The sequence below is a fragment of the Calliphora vicina genome, chromosome 1 (assembly GCF_958450345.1).
Source record: "Calliphora vicina chromosome 1, idCalVici1.1, whole genome shotgun sequence".
Classification (NCBI taxonomy): domain Eukaryota; kingdom Metazoa; phylum Arthropoda; class Insecta; order Diptera; family Calliphoridae; genus Calliphora; species Calliphora vicina.
The window spans coordinates 110,811,921-110,832,219 of record NC_088780.1 but is presented as its reverse complement, the minus strand read 5'-3'; the positions used below and the strand labels follow the sequence as shown (position 1 = coordinate 110,832,219).

The 20,299-nt window shown below is 29.6% G+C and overlaps 1 protein-coding gene across 4 annotated transcripts in view; it reads left to right on the top strand.

Annotated features, from left to right (window-relative positions):
• Positions 1–19,801, top strand: part of stumps (DBB domain-containing protein stumps) — a 149,960-nt gene extending 130,159 nt beyond the window's left edge. For 3 of the 4 annotated variants that reach the window (XM_065515517.1, XM_065515515.1, XM_065515518.1), the window contains 4 exons: positions 15,871–16,039; positions 16,215–16,432; positions 16,499–16,849; positions 17,040–19,801. In XM_065515517.1, the coding sequence (XP_065371589.1) occupies positions 15,871–16,039; positions 16,215–16,432; positions 16,499–16,849; positions 17,040–19,429 (3,128 nt within the window). In that variant the 3' untranslated portion in view covers positions 19,430–19,801. Of the gene's footprint in view, positions 1–11,986; positions 12,483–15,870; positions 16,040–16,214; positions 16,433–16,498; positions 16,850–17,039 lie in introns of those variants that run through there. The other variant, XM_065515519.1, reaches the window with a different exon arrangement.
• Positions 19,802–20,299: the final 498 nt, after the last annotated feature.

Sequence of the window (20,299 nt, the reverse complement as noted above, 5' to 3'; positions counted from 1 at the left end):
GCCAAAACAACATAAAAATCACTCAAAGTTTTAAAAAAAATATCACATACATATTAATATTAAACCCTTAAAAAATATTTAAAAAAAAAATTTATTTACACCCGCTATTTACACAACAAAATGACAAAATATTTTCTAACCAAAAACTGACTGATTGAGTTATAACTTGTGCTGGCGGAGATTTTGATGGAGGGGAACATTAAAGATTTACCTTTAAAGATTTTAAATTGATTTTTGTTTTTAATTTTTGATCACAGGCGTCTTTAATACTATTAAGGAAAATAGATACTTTATTGTGATTTATAAAGTTTGTAGTCGATTTTATTTGGATTTACATTTCTAATGTTTTAAAATTATTTAGAAAATGCTGTTTGCGTGTCTCATAAATGTCTTCATAAATTTCTTGGACATTATCTGGTGTTAAGTGTGAATGAGTGAGTGACTGGAAAAACTGAAGTTTGTTAGTAGTTTGGTGTAAATTTTGTGAGTGTATAATAAATTTAGCTGGGTTTGTTTTTATTTATTTTTTTTTTTTGAAATGCAAATGCATTTAAAATGAAATTTATGTTTATGTTTTTCAACATAAATATTTAATGCGGAAATATTTTTTTGTGGGTTATTTATAAAAATGTTAAATAAATAAATGAATTTAACAGCCATATGGCGTATATTACAAATAAGTTTATGTTCTCAGTTTTTCGGGGAAATTTTAGCAAAAGTTGGGAAAAAAATAAAGTTTTTTTTTTAAATTAAAACGAGGTTAAAAGGCGTGAAATTTGGCTTGAATTCATTTAAGTATAATTCATTTAAATGTTTTAATATTTATTGTAGTTACATTGCATATATTGCATATTGCACTACAGTGAAGAAGTTTCCCTGTGGCTACCAAATTTGTTGTTTATCAAAAAAACAGTTTTAGTTGTGGTTACAAAATGTTAGTCAAGAAAACTTAAATTATTTAGTGTTAATCTTATTATATGTTTCTCTACTGTATTTTGCTACACAAGTTTATAAATTTCCCTATCATTGGCAACATATTGTTTTAATAGTTTAGATTCTAAACTTTTAATTTGTTGTTAAGTTCAGAGACTATATCAATCTAGGTTATTTTTAACCTAACGTATTTATTATTTTAACAGACAGTATAACTTTAGGTTAAACAAAATAACCAGACGTTGGGTTAGTGTAAGAAATTTAGTAAATTTTTTAAAAACTAGAGTCTATAATAAGATTTATCTATTAAATCAAGATCATCTCCAAATTAAGTTTAAAAATAGTTTAAACCAATGATCTTAAGCCGTTCACTTTAAATCTTAATACTACACCTTCATCTCTGCTCTCTTTGATGATTTTATTTAAAGTGTTTTTAAAGACTTTAGTTAAGTTAAGATGATGATTATTTTAAACAAATAATTCACAATTTTAACTGATTAATTAAAGCAAAATACATATAATCTTTGATTTTAGTTCAAGAAATTTTAATCTAAAGATTTGATTAGTAAACAGTTAAACCATATTTAACTTGACTGCTCGCCTAACATCACTATTCGCTTTTTTGATTTTGCTTGCAATTTCTCCAGCTACTTTTGGGGATTTTCTTTGATTTTCATCAAAGTTTTTTTTAAATATTATGAAATTTTATAAATTTATTTATTAACTATATTAATTAATATTTAATTAATGAAAATTCCTCAAAATAATTGTTTAAATATATTTTTAAGATATTCTTCAACATCCTATTAATCAAATTAGTTATTTATTTTTTAAAACTCCAACAATTGACTACCTGCTTTCAAAAATCCTCTTCATGTGTTTAAAAAAAAAAACAACTCTTGAGTGGAAACAGAGACCACACTTGGCTCAACATCTGGAGGAGATTTTTATGTGTAGTTTTTGAAAAACAAAACACTTGAATAATAAATAAAAAAACAATAAATTTAAAGTGGCCAAGTAATAGATACTGTTAGAAAAGGTACTTTTTTGAACTTAAGTACCAACCACCACTCAACTACTACTATTAAATTGAAATTTTGTATTATTGAAAGAAAATATAAAAAATTAAAAATTAAAAACAATTATAGGCCCAATTTTATTTTGCATTTTGTATTCTTTGAGATTTTCCCTTTATATCTCAGACATTTGTAGGCCAATTAGGCAAACTTTCATTTTGAAAAGTCCTACGATTTTTACGTCATGTTTAAACCGTTGCGGTTGATTTTTAATAGCAAAATTCTCGAAAACCTATTTAAAATGCTGTAGCAACAAGCCTGGCTGAAAGTTATCTGCAGGCTAAAGAAAGTTTCCAAAAAACGAATACCACAATCACCTGAATAACCTTAATATTTAACCAAGTTAAATTACAAAAAAACTTTAACACATTTGCGGAGAGCCGGGTAATTTATACATCATATTTGTCTACACAATCATAGAGTAAACATATAATTTTTTTTTATTATTAAATTATTAAATATTTAGTTTAGTTTAGAAAATAAAACACTTAATTTAAGTACGTACTGGTGTGAAGCATATGCAGCCGTTTTGTTAAATAAATTTGATCATAAATTTAAATAAAATTAAATTTTTTGTTTTTAGGTCAGTCATCATCATCATATCATCACTTATGATGATGCCAGTTATGCTCTCATGTGAATGATTTTTTAAATACATAATTTTCAAAAACAAAAAATTCTAAACAATAGGCAAGAAGAGGACAGAGAAATTTATTAATAAAATATAAAGTGAATTTTTAATTTATGAAGGGGGAATTTAACAGTTCTAGTTATAACTAAAATAAATCCTGACATTGGTTATTTTATCTTTAATTTAAATAAAGACTAATATAAAACTTTGATTAATCAGCAAACAGTTAAACCATATTTAACTTAACTACTCTCCTAAAACTTATCTTCCCTCTCTTCTTGCTTTTCTTGTCCTTTTGTTAGCTGGTCTTGGGAATTATGCTTGATTCTCTTTTAAGTATTTTTTAATACACAAGTTAAGAGTTTTGGCGTAAGAAATTTGATTGATTTTAATTCAAAGACAATTTAATCTAAAGATTTGTTTAATCAGTAAAGAGTTAAACCATCTTAAACAGGGCGTTTAAACTATCTTTGAATTATTTAGCGTTTACTCTCTCTCCATTTATTCGCTTACTTGTTGTTGTATCGGCTGGCAGAAAACATCATAATATTTGCTTTCAATTTAAAAAAAAAATGTTTAATCTAAGGGCACTGCTACACGTTCAATATATATTATGATATTTGGATCGCGATCCATTGTAATGGATCACAAGGTCTCTTATCAGTCATATTGTCATAATGTCCTAATATATCACTACTCGGCAGCTCGGCTTAACCGATTCTTAGGCATTCGGCACAGGTCTCTTCTGGTTGGTTACGATAACACAATAAACATAGCATACAGAGTTGTATTATTTTAGGAAATTTTTTTCTTGAAAAACAATAAAAACCATTGTGAAATATTAGGACATTATGACAATAAGACATGATAAGAGACCTTGTGAATTGACCATATGTATATGGTTATGTACAGGGTTTAAAATTAGTTAAACGTTTTTTACATTTGACTACCGACTGCGCAATAAATATGAATCGTTTTCATATTAATGTGCACAAATACTGAAAATATACAAACTATAAACCAATGCCATATATGCACAAGCTTCATGGTAGAAATATTTGTCGCAGTTTTTCCAAAAATATTTTGCATTACAAAATATTTTACGTTGCAGCTAGAAGACAAAATGAAAATTTTTCATTTTTAAATCTTTTGCTGCCTAAATATATGTATATTTTTGGTTAGCAAAAACAAATGAAATTGCTTGTGTATAATATACAAAAAAATTACTACAAAAACATCATACATGCAAACAAATTGCAGCGTGAAAACCATAAACTGCAAACGATATGCGCAGTGAAAAATTCATACAATGAAAATATGGAAGATGCTAAAAGTAGACTGCCAAACCATACGAAGTTGAAAAATGTAAAATACGAAATTGTGCAAAGTTAAAAATGTTTAAAGCGAAAATGTTTATTTTTAAAATATTTCCGCCGCATATATGGTTTTGTTTTGCCGCATATAGTCATTGAGTAGAAAAATGTGAAAAAAACTATGAAGTTGATTTGGGTGTACAAAATAAAAAATTGTATTGAAATGTGTGTTAATAAAGAATTTTAGTGCAATAAAATAGACGTTTTATTTTTTGAGGTATGTAATTGTATGTATTGTGAAAGATAAATTAAATTAAATAAGATTCTGGACAAAGGATAGCTAGCGGAGGATATTATTATTGAATTTTTTGATTGATTGGCTTTTTTAATACGAATTCAAATGTATTCATGCTGGTGGTAATAGGAGTCCAGAAAAATTAGTAAGAAAAAAAATAATTTTGTATGTAAAGCGGTTAAAAAAGGATATATAATACAACAACAAAATGTGACAACAACAGCCAAATACCATAAATAACAGGATCATTCATTTTATGAATAAAATCTATCATAATAAAGTGTTGTACATTCAAATGTTTCCTTTCGTAAAATTTGTAACAGGAGAACAAACAAAAAAATAAGCAGCATAGAAAATAATTGTGGAAGAACAATTTTATGTGTAAGATATAATGCAAAAAAGGCACAGGTATAATTACAACAGGAGCAAAAGGAAATTAACTTTTGCTGTATGTGTGTACATTAGAGTGACAGCCGATTTTTTTTTTTTAGATTTCAAAGAGTGCCGGGTGGAATATTGTGACACTAGGCCTAAATGTTAAGTGCTGAAAATTTGAGCCAAATCGGGCAACGATTTCTGGACGCGCATCGAGGTCAAAGTTCAGATATATGCAAAATTTTACTGTTAATATGGAATAAATAGGTGAAACTCGTTAACTTTCTGCATTGTTTTCTAGAAATGTGTAGATTTATTTATATTAATGAATATTACATTAAAAAAAAATTTTTGGAAATTAGCCCTGTATCTCCTTTGGTTCAAAATGACCCAAAAACTGTATTATCGCCAAAATTAGAGAAAAATGCAAATTTTTCAGTTTTTGAAAAAATTTTGCTACTAAATAAATACTTTTGCAATTGAATGTAAAAGAATCGAAATATGTACGTAATTATCGTTGTAATGAGATATAAATGACAAAATTTGATTAAAAAATTTCAAAGTTATTACAAATTCGCCAGACCATTAACGTGTTTCAGGCCACTTGAACAAAAAATTTAGGAAAAAAATTAAGATATTTCGAGAAAAATTAAAATAAAAGCTCATTTTTACTTAAAATATGTCCATATTTACTTGTATATGAGTTTTTGTCTTCGTAGGATATCGTTAACCTATTCGCAGGTAAGGCCAAAAAAAATAATTTTTTTTAACGGCTGTTTCAAAACTCCATTTTCAAATTTTTAAAAATTTTGTTAAACAAATTTCAGATTTTTTCGATCATCACATTGGGGTTTATTGAGATCAAAATAGGGAATAAAAATATGAAAAAATTATGTCAATACCTCTTACAGTTTTTCCGCACCTGCGATTTAAATTTTGCGTTTTTCAAGAAAAACTAATTTTTTGTCCATATTTAGGCGAATGAGTCCAATTTCCTGTACTGTTATAAATTTTAAGTAAAACCTATTCATAATATTATAGTCCTTGTAATTTTAAATATGTTCTGAAAGTTTTACTAAAATCGGAAAACGATAACCTTTAAATCGTGAAGGTCAAAGGTCAAATTTTTCAATATTTGGAATTTCTAATGAAAAGATAGCGAAATGTTATATATTTTTGGGCCGATTTTCATGAAACTTAAGGAAAATATATATTGGTGTCTAGCATTTACAACAACAGTGCAAAAATGGATTTTAACCTTTAAGAGGACTTGGGGTCAAAATGGTTGTGTTTTTCATGATTTTAAAAGTTGAGAGTAATTTGAACCCCAAGTGCTGCTAAGGGTTAATTTCCATTTTTGTGCTGTTATTTTAAATTCTAGACTTTATGTTATACTTTTCCTTAAGTTGCATTAAAATCGGCCCAAAAATATATAACATTTCGCTATCTTTTCATTAGAAATTCCAAATATTGAAAAATTTGACCTTTGACCTTCACGATTTAAAGGTTATCGTTTTCCGATTTTAGTAAAACTTTCAGAACATATTTAAAATTACAAGGACTATAATATTATGAATAGGTTTTACTTAAAATTTATAACAGTATGGAAATTGGACTCATTCGCCTAAATATGGACAAAAAATTAGTTTTTCTTGAAAAACGCAAAATTTAAATCGCAGGTACGGAAAAACTGTAAGAGGTATTGACATAATTTTTTCATATTTTTATTCCCTATTTTGATCTCAATAAACCCCAATGTGATGATCGAAAAAATCTGAAATTTGTTTAACAAAATTTTTAAAAATTTGAAAATGGAGTTTTGAAACAGCCGTTAAAAAAAATTATTTTTTTTGGCCTTACCTGCGAATAGGTTAACGATATCCTACGAAGACAAAAACTCATATACAAGTAAATATGGACATATTTTAAGTAAAAATGAGCTTTTATTTTAATTTTTCTCGAAATATCTTAATTTTTTTCCTAAATTTTTTGTTCAAGTGGCCTGAAACACGTTAATGGTCTGGCGAATTTGTAATAACTTTGAAATTTTTTAATCAAATTTTGTCATTTATATCTCATTACAACGATAATTACGTACATATTTCGATTCTTTTACATTCAATTGCAAAAGTATTTATTTAGTAGCAAAATTTTTTCAAAAACTGAAAAATTTGCATTTTTCTCTAATTTTGGCGATAATACAGTTTTTGGGTCATTTTGAACCAAAGGAGATACAGGGCTAATTTCCAAAAATTTTTTTTTAATGTAATATTCATTAATATAAATAAATCTACACATTTCTAGAAAACAATGCAGAAAGTTAACGAGTTTCACCTATTTATTCCATATTAACAGTAAAATTTTGCATATATCTGAACTTTGACCTCGATGCGCGTCCAGAAATCGTTGCCCGATTTGGCTCAAATTTTCAGCACTTAACATTTAGGCCTAGTGTCACAATATTCCACCCGGCACTCTTCAAAATTTTAACAAAAATTTTTTTCCATACAACTGATTGTCACTCTAGTGTACATACAACAACAATTAATGCAAAAATCATAAACAAATACATAAATAGGTTCAATCGTGATCGTGAGTGAATTTGTAGCAGGAGAAAAAAGGATAAAGAGGAATGATAGAAAATGTAAGCATCAACAAAAGAAAGGAAAAGAGTTAAAAAGGGATAGAAAATGCAACAAGCAGATTATGGAAGGACACATGCATGAAAGCAAGAATAATTTATCACTACAAATGAATACAAAGAGGTTATAAATAACAGGAGATACGAAATTTAAGAAAGTTCCTGAAAATATAATTCTGCAATGAAGAAAATTTTACTGTATACAAAGAGCGTAAATGATCGACTTTGTTTGTGTTTTTAAATGCACATTCATACGTATTCATTCGTAGTATTTCTAACAGGAGAACAAAAAAACAAATAAGCAACAGAGAACAAATTATGCAACGAAGGCACAACAAATTTTTTACATAGGCACGAGTGCAGCAGGAGAAAAAGGAAATACAACAACAACTACTTAACTACTACCTCAAGTAATTTTGAAATGCAACTGTTGTATGTGTGTCCTCTAGCTGCATAAAGCAACAACAACACATTCAAAAAATAGGAACAAATACAAAGCAAAGGAATTTCTAGACATGTGGTGGAGTACCGTTGCAATTAATTGCATTTTGTTGTTTCTTTACTGTTAATGTAGAAAATTAAAAAGTCAACAACAACTTGTGCAATCTGAAATGCAAATGAGTATGATTGGCTGAGCGTTTGTAACAGGAGTAAAATAAAAAAAGTATAGAATGCTAAAAAAAATATATGTATTGTGAAGGATAGGAATGCAGTGAAAGTACATTCAAGAAGGTTATGAGCAAAGGATAGCGGATGATATTATTATTGCATTGTTTGTGTAGAACTGATTTTTGTTGAATACCGTTACAGATCATTTTTTATTACGCATTTTGGTTTATTTTTAGATCGAGGAATTTTTGTCATGTGCACTGAGTTGTTGTTTTTTGTAAAGGATTTTTGTGCGTATTTGTTTTTTATTATTTGTACACTTGTCGTTGTGTCCGTTATTTTTTTTTCGCGAATAGTTGTAATATTGATTGCAGAATTATATTTTCAGGAACTTTCTTAAATTTCGTATCTCCTGTTATTTATAACCTCTTTGTATTCATTTGTAGTGATAAATTATTCTTGCTTTCATGCATGTGTCCTTCCATAATCTGCTTGTTGCATTTTCTATCCCTTTTTAACTCTTTTCCTTTCTTTTGTTGATGCTTACATTTTCTATCATTCCTCTTTATCCTTTTTTCTCCTGCTACAAATTCACTCACGATCACGATTGAACCTATTTATGTATTTGTTTATGATTTTTGCATTAATTGTTGTTGTATGTACACACATACAGCAAAAGTTAATTTCCTTTTGCTCCTGTTGTAATTATACCTGTGCCTTTTTTGCATTATATCTTACACATAAAATTGTTCTTCCACAATTATTTTCTATGCTGCTTATTTTTTTGTTTGTTCTCCTGTTACAAATTTTACGAAAGGAAACATTTGAATGTACAACACTTTATTATGATAGATTTTATTCATAAAATGAATGATCCTGTTATTTATGGTATTTGGCTGTTGTTGTCACATTTTGTTGTTGTATTATATATCCTTTTTTAACCGCTTTACATACAAAATTATTTTTTTTCTTACTAATTTTTCTGGACTCCTATTACCACCAGCATGAATACATTTGAATTCGTATTAAAAAAGCCAATCAATCAAAAAATTCAATAATAATATCCTCCGCTAGCTATCCTTTGTCCAGAATCTTATTTAATTTAATTTATCTTTCACAATACATACAATTACATACCTCAAAAAATAAAACGTCTATTTTATTGCACTAAAATTCTTTATTAACACACATTTCAATACAATTTTTTATTTTGTACACCCAAATCAACTTCATAGTTTTTTTCACATTTTTCTACTCAATGACTATATGCGGCAAAACAAAACCATATATGCGGCGGAAATATTTTAAAAATAAACATTTTCGCTTTAAACATTTTTAACTTTGCACAATTTCGTATTTTACATTTTTCAACTTCGTATGGTTTGGCAGTCTACTTTTAGCATCTTCCATATTTTCATTGTATGAATTTTTCACTGCGCATATCGTTTGCAGTTTATGGTTTTCACGCTGCAATTTGTTTGCATGTATGATGTTTTTGTAGTAATTTTTTTGTATATTATACACAAGCAATTTCATTTGTTTTTGCTAACCAAAAATATACATATATTTAGGCAGCAAAAGATTTAAAAATGAAAAATTTTCATTTTGTCTTCTAGCTGCAACGTAAAATATTTTGTAAGGCAAAATATTTTTGGAAAAACTGCGACAAATATTTCTACCATGAAGCTTGTGCATATATGGAATTGGAAAATAATATTTATATTTTTAGTATGTATACAATGAAATATTATCTTGTTAAATATTTGTTGCAGTTTTCATGTAAAATTATGAATTTTTTTGCAATTTTTTGACTAATATAGTAGTAATTTTAAACTCTGGTTATGTATATGCTTTTTTTACTGGTTGTTTTATCGGCTGATAGGAAAACAGTTGAAATTTTAAAGAATTCTAATAAGAATTTATGAGAGTATTGCCATATTGAAATTCTTAAACATGAAATTATTTTATACATCACTGATAATTTGATGTTTATTTAAAACAGTCCTTAAACTAGAAATTAGTTTTGTAAAACCAGCGTTTACAACTTAAATAAATTTGTCAATAATTTATTGTCTAAAAATATTAAAACATTTGCTATTTTCAATAACTTTATTAAAAAATAACTAATTTTTCAATTCTCAAGTCTCTGATTGAAATTTAAGCTCTTTTTTTTAACATTCTATGATTAATTTATTAATTAAAAGCTTTATTTACACTATAATTAAAAAAATAAAAAAACACAACAAATACAAAAAAATAGCAGACAAAATCTGAAATTCTATACCATGTAAATACTATTATATTTGCTTTAGTCTAATTAAGTACAACTCATGTCTAATAAACCATCATAGAAATAAACCAAATAGCTAAAGCATAATCATAACAGTTTGCCTAAACTAAGATTATATGACAGTCTAATTAAAAAAACCGCACAATAAAACAAAAAACTGCAAAATTTATTTAGACTTTAGTCACAATTTAGCAATTCAACCAGACAATTGAGTGATGTACCAGAAAATTAAATCTTTTTTTGTATGAAATTACATTTAAAATAAAATAACTAAATCATTTAAATTAAATATAAAAACTGAAATCAAATAAAATAAAATGTCATTTCGCAAACCCAAAATACGTTTACTAAAACATTGTCTAATATTCAATCAGACAATTGATGAGTCTGAGTATTTGGACATGGGTAAGAGTGAAACAAAAAATAATACATATAATTTAAAAAAAAAAATAAAAAAAAATCTGTTTAAAAGTTTAAGTTTTTTTATTTTAATTTGCTTAAATTGTCTGTGTATTTCTGTGCAAAATTTCATTTAATCAAATTTGGCAGAGTGTCAGTTTAGCTGTCATCAGAATTTGTTTTATAAAAATAAAATCACGAGATCACTATTTCTAAAAAAATAAAGAAATAAAATTAATTTGAAAACATAATAGTGCCCTACACAATAATTTATTTAGCAGACAGCTTTAAATTCTTTATTGAAAAATAAGTTGTTGGTGTGTTTTAAAGCAACATGTTCATTTCCATATAGTAAATAATACTTCTTTGGAAGTTCTTTTTTCTGCTGAGTTTGTTTCGCTTCGAGTGGTGTGTGTTTTGAATTTTATTTAATGAATTTCAAAGTAATTTATCAAAAATGTATGATTTTTCTCCGAAGTACCAGTGAAGGGTCTAAATTATTCGTTACAGCTGAATATTGCTCGTTTATTTGTTTTCTTTTTCTTAATTTTAAAACACTTGTCTTTAAAGAAGACAACTATGTAAATACAATTGTGCAAAATGATTATTTGCAATTTTTTTTTTTAAAAAAAAAAAAAACACAACAAGATAAAGAGGAAAAGGGGCAATTTCTTGCACAAAATTAAATGATTGTAGTGCTTTTTTTTGTTTTTTTCGTATCTGTAATATAGACACAAATCTGTCTATAACACTTAACAGATGTTTCATAAAAAATAAAGAAAATTGTATTTTTTTTTGCATTAAAAAAAATTAAATTTATTTGTCACTTTTAAAGCTGGCCTTGCCGTTGTAATAAGACTATTTACATTAACTTAACTTAGAGACTGAAAGTATGTCTGTCTGTCTGTCTGTCTGGGTGTTTGTCTAGAGTAAATTATAAATGAAATATGTCATTTTAATTTAAATAAAAAGGGGCAAGGATTATGCTTTAGTAAATTAGGGAACCAAATTAACCCTTTAAGGTACAAAATTACAGATTTGAGATCCTAAGATGTTTTTAATCATAATTTATAGCTAAGCAAACAGGAAGGAATTGTTTGCAAAAAAAAAACACAGAAATAATGCCGCCTTTATATAAACCATTAACAGTAGCAGAAAAACATATTTTAATTTCCCTTTTGCGCTCTCTCTCTCTGAGATTTTGTTTCTCACTTACGCCATTTAAAACAAACAAAAAAACTGTCAAAATAAAAGCAGTCTTTTATTTGTTGGTGTCTTTTGCTGGCTGCATCTTCCTTAGCTACTGTTTGCATGTCTGTTCCTGCCCCTGCCCCTGTCGTTTTGTTTTCTTTTTCTATACAAAAGTTTTTTTTTTGTATGGTGGGTGTCAAAAAGTTCAGCATTTGCCTCTAGATGCAGGCATTCAGTAATTGTGTGCTGGGCCCCGCGATAACATCACAACAAACATCAACCATCCCAACATCGTCACAACATCAACAGCAGCCAGTAGCTGTATTTTAAATATTTCGTGTGTGCTTTGATTTTTACTCAAATAAATAAATTTACTTTTTAATCAGTGTCAACATTTGGTTAGGTTTTTCTTCAAAATTTTCTTTACAAAATTGATTTAACGTAAAACGAATAAAAAAAATACTAGTTTGCGTGTTTTCTTTAATTTGCTTTAAATATTTAAAACGTGACTAAATCTATGTTAATTTATTCGAAACTTTATTAAAAGTTTTTTTTTATAAAACGTTTACAACACCACACATAACCAAAACAAAACGACAACATTTAAAAAGGATTTAAATATAAAATTTATTAACTAAAGAGATCGTTTGTGTAATTTACCATAAACTGGCTTATGTGGAGATTTTTTTTATAAAGAATTTACTTAAAATAAATGCGTTATATGCAAAGGTAATTTATGGTATTTAAAAAAAAAAACAAAATCTAAACAAAAATAAATTGAAATTATAACAATATATTGGGAGAAAAGTGGAAACTACTGAAAACAAATATACATATAGTATAAAAATATGACAAGAGCCAGCAGATTTTTGCAAAAATGTTTTAAAGAAAAATTCTTTTGAATTTTTTAAATTTGAAAAAAATATGGGAAATTGTTTTTTTTTGTTTTTTTTTTGTTTTGTGAAATATTTGTGAACTTAGTGTATTTATACTCTACATTACCACTCGTGCAAAATAAGCGTCTTCAAAAGTTCACCATTCCCTGTGTAACACGATACATAGTCATGTGTGTGTAAATCACGCTCCCATTTAAAATATAATAATGATCTCAATGAAATTCACCTAAAATATTTATTATTGTCCTAAGCAGTTTGCTATTGAAAATCACCAAAATCGGTTCAGTAGAAAACACGTTATGAACCAAAATATGAAGAAATAAACTTTAAAAACGTTGATTTTTTTTAATGAAAACAATTTGCAACATTATGATACCTTAGCTGACTTTGTTGTTGTAATCTTTAATGTTAAGGAATTGTTTTTCATTGTTAGATATCTTTTGAAGTTGTTTTCACAAATTAATTAAAGATTGATTGATATGCAAAATAACTAAAATTCATTCCATTACAATTTCAAAGAGACTTCTCTACCATTATCTCAACTTGGCGCGTGTAAAGGAAGCACTGTTTTTTTCAGCATTAGATCTGTCCTTATTAAGAGCACCCGAGCAATGTTTCACAGTTCAGTAGCTGGACAAATGAGCCAGGTTTTGAGAATTTATTTTAAGACAACATTTTAGAGTCCCAGGTTATTTAGGCAACCAGAAATTAATCCACCTATTTAACCAGAATTGCGGCAATAAAATAATATTTTAAAAGAAAAATTAAAGAAGACAGAACTATAAAAGAGTTACGCACTAAGTGGAATTTGGCCTCCATAGAAATGGTTGGAAGTTTCTTGCAATTGTAATTGAATTCCATTGCAGTTATTGAAGTTGATCTTTCTCTTGACATGGATGCTAAACTGATCTTGTATACATTCGTATTCAACTTTCAGCTGATTAATTTGTTATTGGTTCTTACGCACACTGAGTGCTAAAACCTCATTATTATTTGCAACCGAGTTAAAGTGAGAAAAAATAACAAATCGATCAGTTGAAAAGAGTTTACGAACATACACAAGATCTCAAATAAATCCTATGCAATTTACACCATGACGACTTATCATGGACTTTTGTGGCGAGTGTTTACGATAAGATAAAATTATCCTATTGTTTCAAATCATCAACAACATCTCAAAGCTCTTTGAGTTTACAACAGAGCCACGCTGAGATAAACTCATACTCTCTTTCTCAATTAAACTTTTGTTTAGTGCAAAATCTATCGTCTAACAAAAAGAGACGACAAAATCTCATCGTATGAATGCTTAAACGAGTTAGATTGGTTTCATTTAATACAAAGGTCGGCTCGAACCGAGCTGATGTAGCATGTAGCGTAAAGGTATTGTAATTGTGCATAAACCGAATTTGATGATTCTGGTTTTGCCGCAAAATCTCCAATTTGTTTCCCATTGGATAATTTTGACAAATTTCGATCAAATTCGGCCCCTGGTGACTTTAAGTGCCGACCACTGATTTAATACGTGAGCCTATGTAAATATGAGAGCTCTTGTTTTACAATGTATTTTCTGATTGTGGCTTTGATGAACAATTTCATATTTACACCCCACATTATAATTTCAACGAGTTTTGCTCTCTTTTGCCATTTATATACATCTGAATAGTCGATCGCGTTCAGCTCTTGGTGGCTATAAATGCCGACCACTCATTTAAAAAGTGAGAGTATGTTGATATTAGAGCAAACGAAAATGCAGGATAAATCTTCCTGCAGCCGCTACAATTGTAGTTGCAACTCGTTGTGCAACATTCGCACTCATGTAGATCATGACAAGAGACCTAACATATCCGCGAATACTGTATTGTGGATTTTTGTAAAGAAATTTTGTTTTAAAAGCTCAACTCTCAGACATTAATGATCAAATTTTGACAATTTTGAATATCTTTTTTGAAAATTCTTAAGATCAATTCTAAAAAAAGTATTTTGTTATGGTTAAAACTATGCTCGTATGTTGTTATAATTTATGGTGCAACATAAAACAGGAATAAAATTTAATATATAGAGTAATAATTAATTTTTTATTTTGATATTGTATACCAAAAATATTATGCTTAAAAAGCTATTTGTATCCAAAAACATATATTTTATTAGTCTTCCAGTAACATTTCTAAGAAATTTTAAATAAATATAAAACAAAATTTTAATATTTAGACAAATTCCTCATAATTTGTCTACTCCAATTTTGTATGGCTCATAAAAAAGCCATCAACTCTAAATGTTTTTGATTTTGTCATCTGTCTGGCATAATAATAATCCTTTGTAAAACTGAGGCTGGCAACACATAAAATTTTATCATATGGAACCAACAAAAGATAAAAATAACTAAACATTTTTATAGAAAATTTTTTACAGAAATTATGAAGCAAGGAATTTAAAATTGGAAAAAAAATAATTGCAACATAGCAGAAACAAATTAAATAAGAGACACTCCCTCATATTTTCATGATTTTAAAGAAATAAAAGTAGACCCTTTTTTTAAAAAAAAATAAAAAAACAAGAAAAGAGATAAAACTAAAGTAGACGGGGTCTGGTGTCTGGAAAAAAAAACTAAATGTCAACTTCTATGTATATGAATATAAGTATATAAGTTTTAAAAATCTTGTGGCAAGTGACAGACACATGGAGAAAATGTCTAACAAACAACTGCAAAAATATATATTAAAACATTTTTCATTATACATATAGTACTCTTACATATAACACATTTCAACTGCATTTTGAAATTTTCTTATCGCGGTTTTTTTTTTTTTGTTGACATTTGTGCTTCCCACCATGATTCTCTACAAGAAATGTAAGAAATCATCAAAACAAATAAATAAACAATAACAACAAAAATTTTATGTATGTTTTTTACAAAAAAAAAAAAAAACTAAAAAAAACCTTGTTGTTTTTGTTTGCCATTCTCAAACGGGGAAAATAAAATCCTATGCAAACAACACACTTTGACTTTGTCACCACCACATCACCACAAAATCGTAGGAAAATCCAAAAAACGAATTTCTTATCAAAATATTTATCCAAAATATCAGCACTTTGAGTGTGTGAATATGTGTTTGTGTGTATTTCTAAATTTACCTAGTGACAAAATCCAAAAAACATAAAAATTTATTGTAAAAAAATGTCTTTAATACCAACTAATTCAACAAATTCAATTTATTTTTTAGACAACTGTGGCACCATGAGCAACAGCATGACCAGCTCTACAGGTTCTTACAACATGGATGATATTTTAATAGTGACAGCCAAACACAGTGAAAGAGCAATTTTAAGAGCAAATTTTCTAAAGAATCATTTCGACAAAATCACCAAGCAACGTGGACGCAAACCTTTCAAGTAAGTTTAAACTCGATATATAACACACAAACAAAATGGCAATAACTTATTATGGAAATTTACAAAATAATCTAAAAATTAATGTTAATTTCATAATGAAATATATCTTAATAAGTCTGGTTGTCTGTTTCTTTATAAACTTAAAACTAATTTAAATATTTATCTTTTTTTTTAGCTTTTTGCACATTAAAATCGAAGATGGTCCTTTCAGTGATGAGATCGCTTATAAATATCAAAACACTGCCTTGCAAATTATCATTTTATGTCCCGCTCTTTTGGCTTTGTCACACTCTCTTCTGATGTCCCAACTCTTGAGTATAGTGAGAGTTGAAAAGGTTTTGGGCATTTTGCTAGATGTTACCGAGGAAAAGGTCAAAGAAATTCATAAAAGTGGTAAGTTTTTCTATTTGCTTTTAGTTCTTATAGCTCATTATTAATAATATTTCATTAATTTTACAGCTCTTCCGAATTACTTAAGATGGCGCCGTTGTGTTATACGCGACAATGATCAGGCTCAGATTAGTAATATTTTGGGCATCGCCACGGATATTTTGGGTCGTGCTTTGTGTCAACGTCCCGTTTGTCATGATTCTGGTTCGGGTATTTCTCGCAGTATCTCCTCGTGTTCGGATGGTTTTACCATTTTGCCCAAGAAAGTGAAAATCGGCCAGAACAAGGTGGTGGCCATGTTAAATGATCCCTTGGAGAAAGATGACGTTTTAAAGATTGTTGTAGAAAAGTCCGGGGAATTGATAGAGATAAGAAATTTCAAATGTCGCAATCCCTATACTGTGCAGTTTGCTATACCAGGTAAGAAAGGTTTATTAGAGTCAGAGAAGTTACATGTTGTCACCTTGTAACTGTCTGTTTTTCAACAACAGAGGTGTCAACATGTGACGATCAATATTTTCCAACATGAAGATTTAAAGACTTAAAGATTTCCCTATTCTCTTCCTAACTAATAAATTAACCCCTTTTTTCTTATCTTTCTCGTATCCAGAATCCTGCATGGAAATTTCCACCATGGTCGAAATACGCTTGGAAAAGAATCACAAATCTTTGGGTGCCCGGCCCATCAAATGTGAATCACGACTACGCGAATTGGAGCAACTATTGCGCTCCGAAGATTCGCCCATTGAGTTCATGTGTCATGCCTTGGGTATTGGACCCACAGAAAAGGAAGATTTAGATGTGCATTTGCTGCAGTGTTTCCAAAAGAATATGCCACCCAATTTTCATCTGCTCAATGGCCCCTACGAACAGAAACAAAATCAATTCTTAAGCCTCCGAGAGTCCAGCCCCGAAGAGTATCCCACATTGTTGCATTTCGCTGCCAGATGGGGCCTAAATCGTTTGTGCATGCAATTGATGGAGTGTCCGGGAGGCGATACAGCCTGTGGCATACGTAATTGTGCCGGCAAGACACCTGGCGAATTAGCCGACATGGAGGGTCATCACAAGTTGTCGCGCAACATAATGAGTTTTTCAGAATTCCATGAACTCACCACCATGTATCATTATTTCAAGGGTATAAGTGGTGATTCCAAGAATAATCATAATACCAGCGGCAGTGGTAAAACCACAGCCACCAAAGTTGTTATAGAAGCGGTTAAATCACATCCCACCTCACCCAAGCTAAAGCAACCCAAATCTCCAAAATCTCCCAAAAATCGTCAGATGAGTGAGGACCAACAGCAGGCCGAATACATGGAAATGTCCAGCGGTTCGGATCGTGAGAATTCGCCCGAAAACAAAGGCAAATGCGAAACCATGGCCGTGTCCAATTTGAACTACATAAGTGTGGAGACTGAAGAGGAAAATTTACAAGGTTCCTCAGCTGATGTTTGTAAGAATTTCGACAGCAATAAGGTTATAACCACCGGTGAGATTACCAGCAATGAATTGAGAATTAGTGAACCACCCTATTATGCCTCCAAAGAACAAAATAAGGCCAGCAAAGATGTCACAGATGCACCACCCATCTATCAGACGGATAAGTTTAGCCAGGAGTGTTCACAAGTATTGGAGAATTGCACTAGCGCCGCAGCGAATAATGATTATGTTATGCAGCCTTCCAATGTGCCGGCACCTGCTCCACAACCACTGCCCAAGCAACACGCACAACCTTTATCACCCACCAACACCGATGATGGCAATTATTTATTCCAACCCTCCAATCGCCCCGTAGAAGAGGAACATTTACATCAATCAAGACATAGTCTAAATCGCATGGGTTCTACGCAACGCCTGGCCCACCAGCCCACCTATGGCACCTTGAAACGTTCGGCCTCGGATGCTTCTAGCTCGGCCCGATCCAATGTGGACGATGAATTGGCCGAAATTATGCATGATTTCAAAAACAATGTTCTGTCTATACGCGAAGTTGAGGTTTTGGTGGAGAAATGGAAGCATCGCAATGATGTGCAACAGAGTTTCCGAGAGAAACAGGAACAAATCGATCAGTTGAGAAAAGAATATGAGCGTATACAAGATCAGGTTCGAACCCATCTAAAGCGAGATACTCCCTTCGATAAATTCAAGAAATTGTTCTCCAGACATAAATCCACTTCCAATTTACATCATGACAAATCGTCATGTGCGGATAGTGCTCTGGATGAAACCAAATCATCTATAACCACCTCCTCTAGCTTTAAATCATCCGCCAGACCTATTAGCTCTTTGAGTTTACAATCTGTGTCATCATCATCTTCTTCGGGACGTTTAAGCACGGGTAGCAATTGCAGTGGCACTTCGTTGGGAGACTCTGGCACACATTCTGATCATGAGGAGAGACGTTTTGGCTGTCGTTTGGGTTCACCCGGCTCGTTAATGGACAATTATTTGGTGCCTCCTCCACCTAGACCCATTTTCACACCTAATTCCACTCCTGGCGATGAAAGACATCAAATTACGTTCCCCTCACCCATGTCTTCATGTACAAGACTCAATACTCCCACTAGTCCCACCGGCTCCGAACACTATCAAATGTTCCCCTCTAACATACCCGTATATACCAGTCAAAATTTATCCTCCTCCACCAGCAACAATTATTTGAACACCATTATGGAAGCCAAACAGGAACAGGAGCACAACTATCAAAATGGCGTTACCCTGCAGACAATAAAACTGAACGAAAGATCCAATATAATCTATGGAAAACTTACAAAAGCCACACCCAATTGTTCATCTTTCAAACCCAAGCAGCCAACGTTAACGGTGGGGCAACCACAAGTAGCTGGTGTAGAGACCCAGGCTGAGGTTTATCAAAATGTGGGCAGCAACTTGGAGGCAGCAGCAGTTAAATTGGATGAATCCAAACAGCAAGAGGAGAAAAGAGAAGAACTGGAACAGGCAGCAGGAGGAGATGATCACAACTATATGAATTGTTAGGACAGAGGCAGAGGCAAATAAAAGCGATTTTCTCAGCTGTTATAGATTCTTAAATAAATTGGTTGACATTAGGTGACTAGCCCCAAAGAGAGATTGGCAGTTACAATTGACAAGAGTTAAACTTGCTATAAAAAAATTATTTGTGTTTATTCCGATACATATAAAACCGAATTTCTCATTTATTTAGAAACTAATTATACATAAAAAGGTTATAACAGATTTATAACAAAGATTGTTTGTTTATTTTTATAAATTAAGTTTTTATTTAAAATATTAATATTTGTAAAGAATTTCTGGGACTAATCAAACACAACTCTAAAAGAGTTTTTTTTTTAGTTTGACCAAATAAAATATAGTTTTTTAATGGAAAAATGATCTTTTTTAGTATTTTAAATATGTTTTTTTTTTATTAAATAAATATTTGTATTATTATATTTTTTATATAAAAAAAAATCAACAACAAAATGAGTAGATGCTAGTTAAAAAAAGTTTTTAAATTTTTCTATAAGAATTTAAGACTGTAGTTATTATAAAAACAAGAGTCATTTCAAATAAACAAATATTTAAGTTTAAATGTAAATTTTATTTTATATTTTTTATTTAAAAAGTTCATGCCATATGGCGCACAACCAAACATATATAAAAACATATCATCATTTATTAATTTTAATTTTATAAATTAATTATTCAGTTGTTTATTTCTCTCAACAATGGCAAACGAACAAACCAACGAATTAATATCTCTTAAGGTTTTTGAATTATGGAAATTATAACCAATTGATTTTTGCATATTGAGATTGCTTGATGGATTTTTTTCCTTAATTGTATTATAATTTGTAATTTTAATAAAACTTTATATTTCTGTTTACA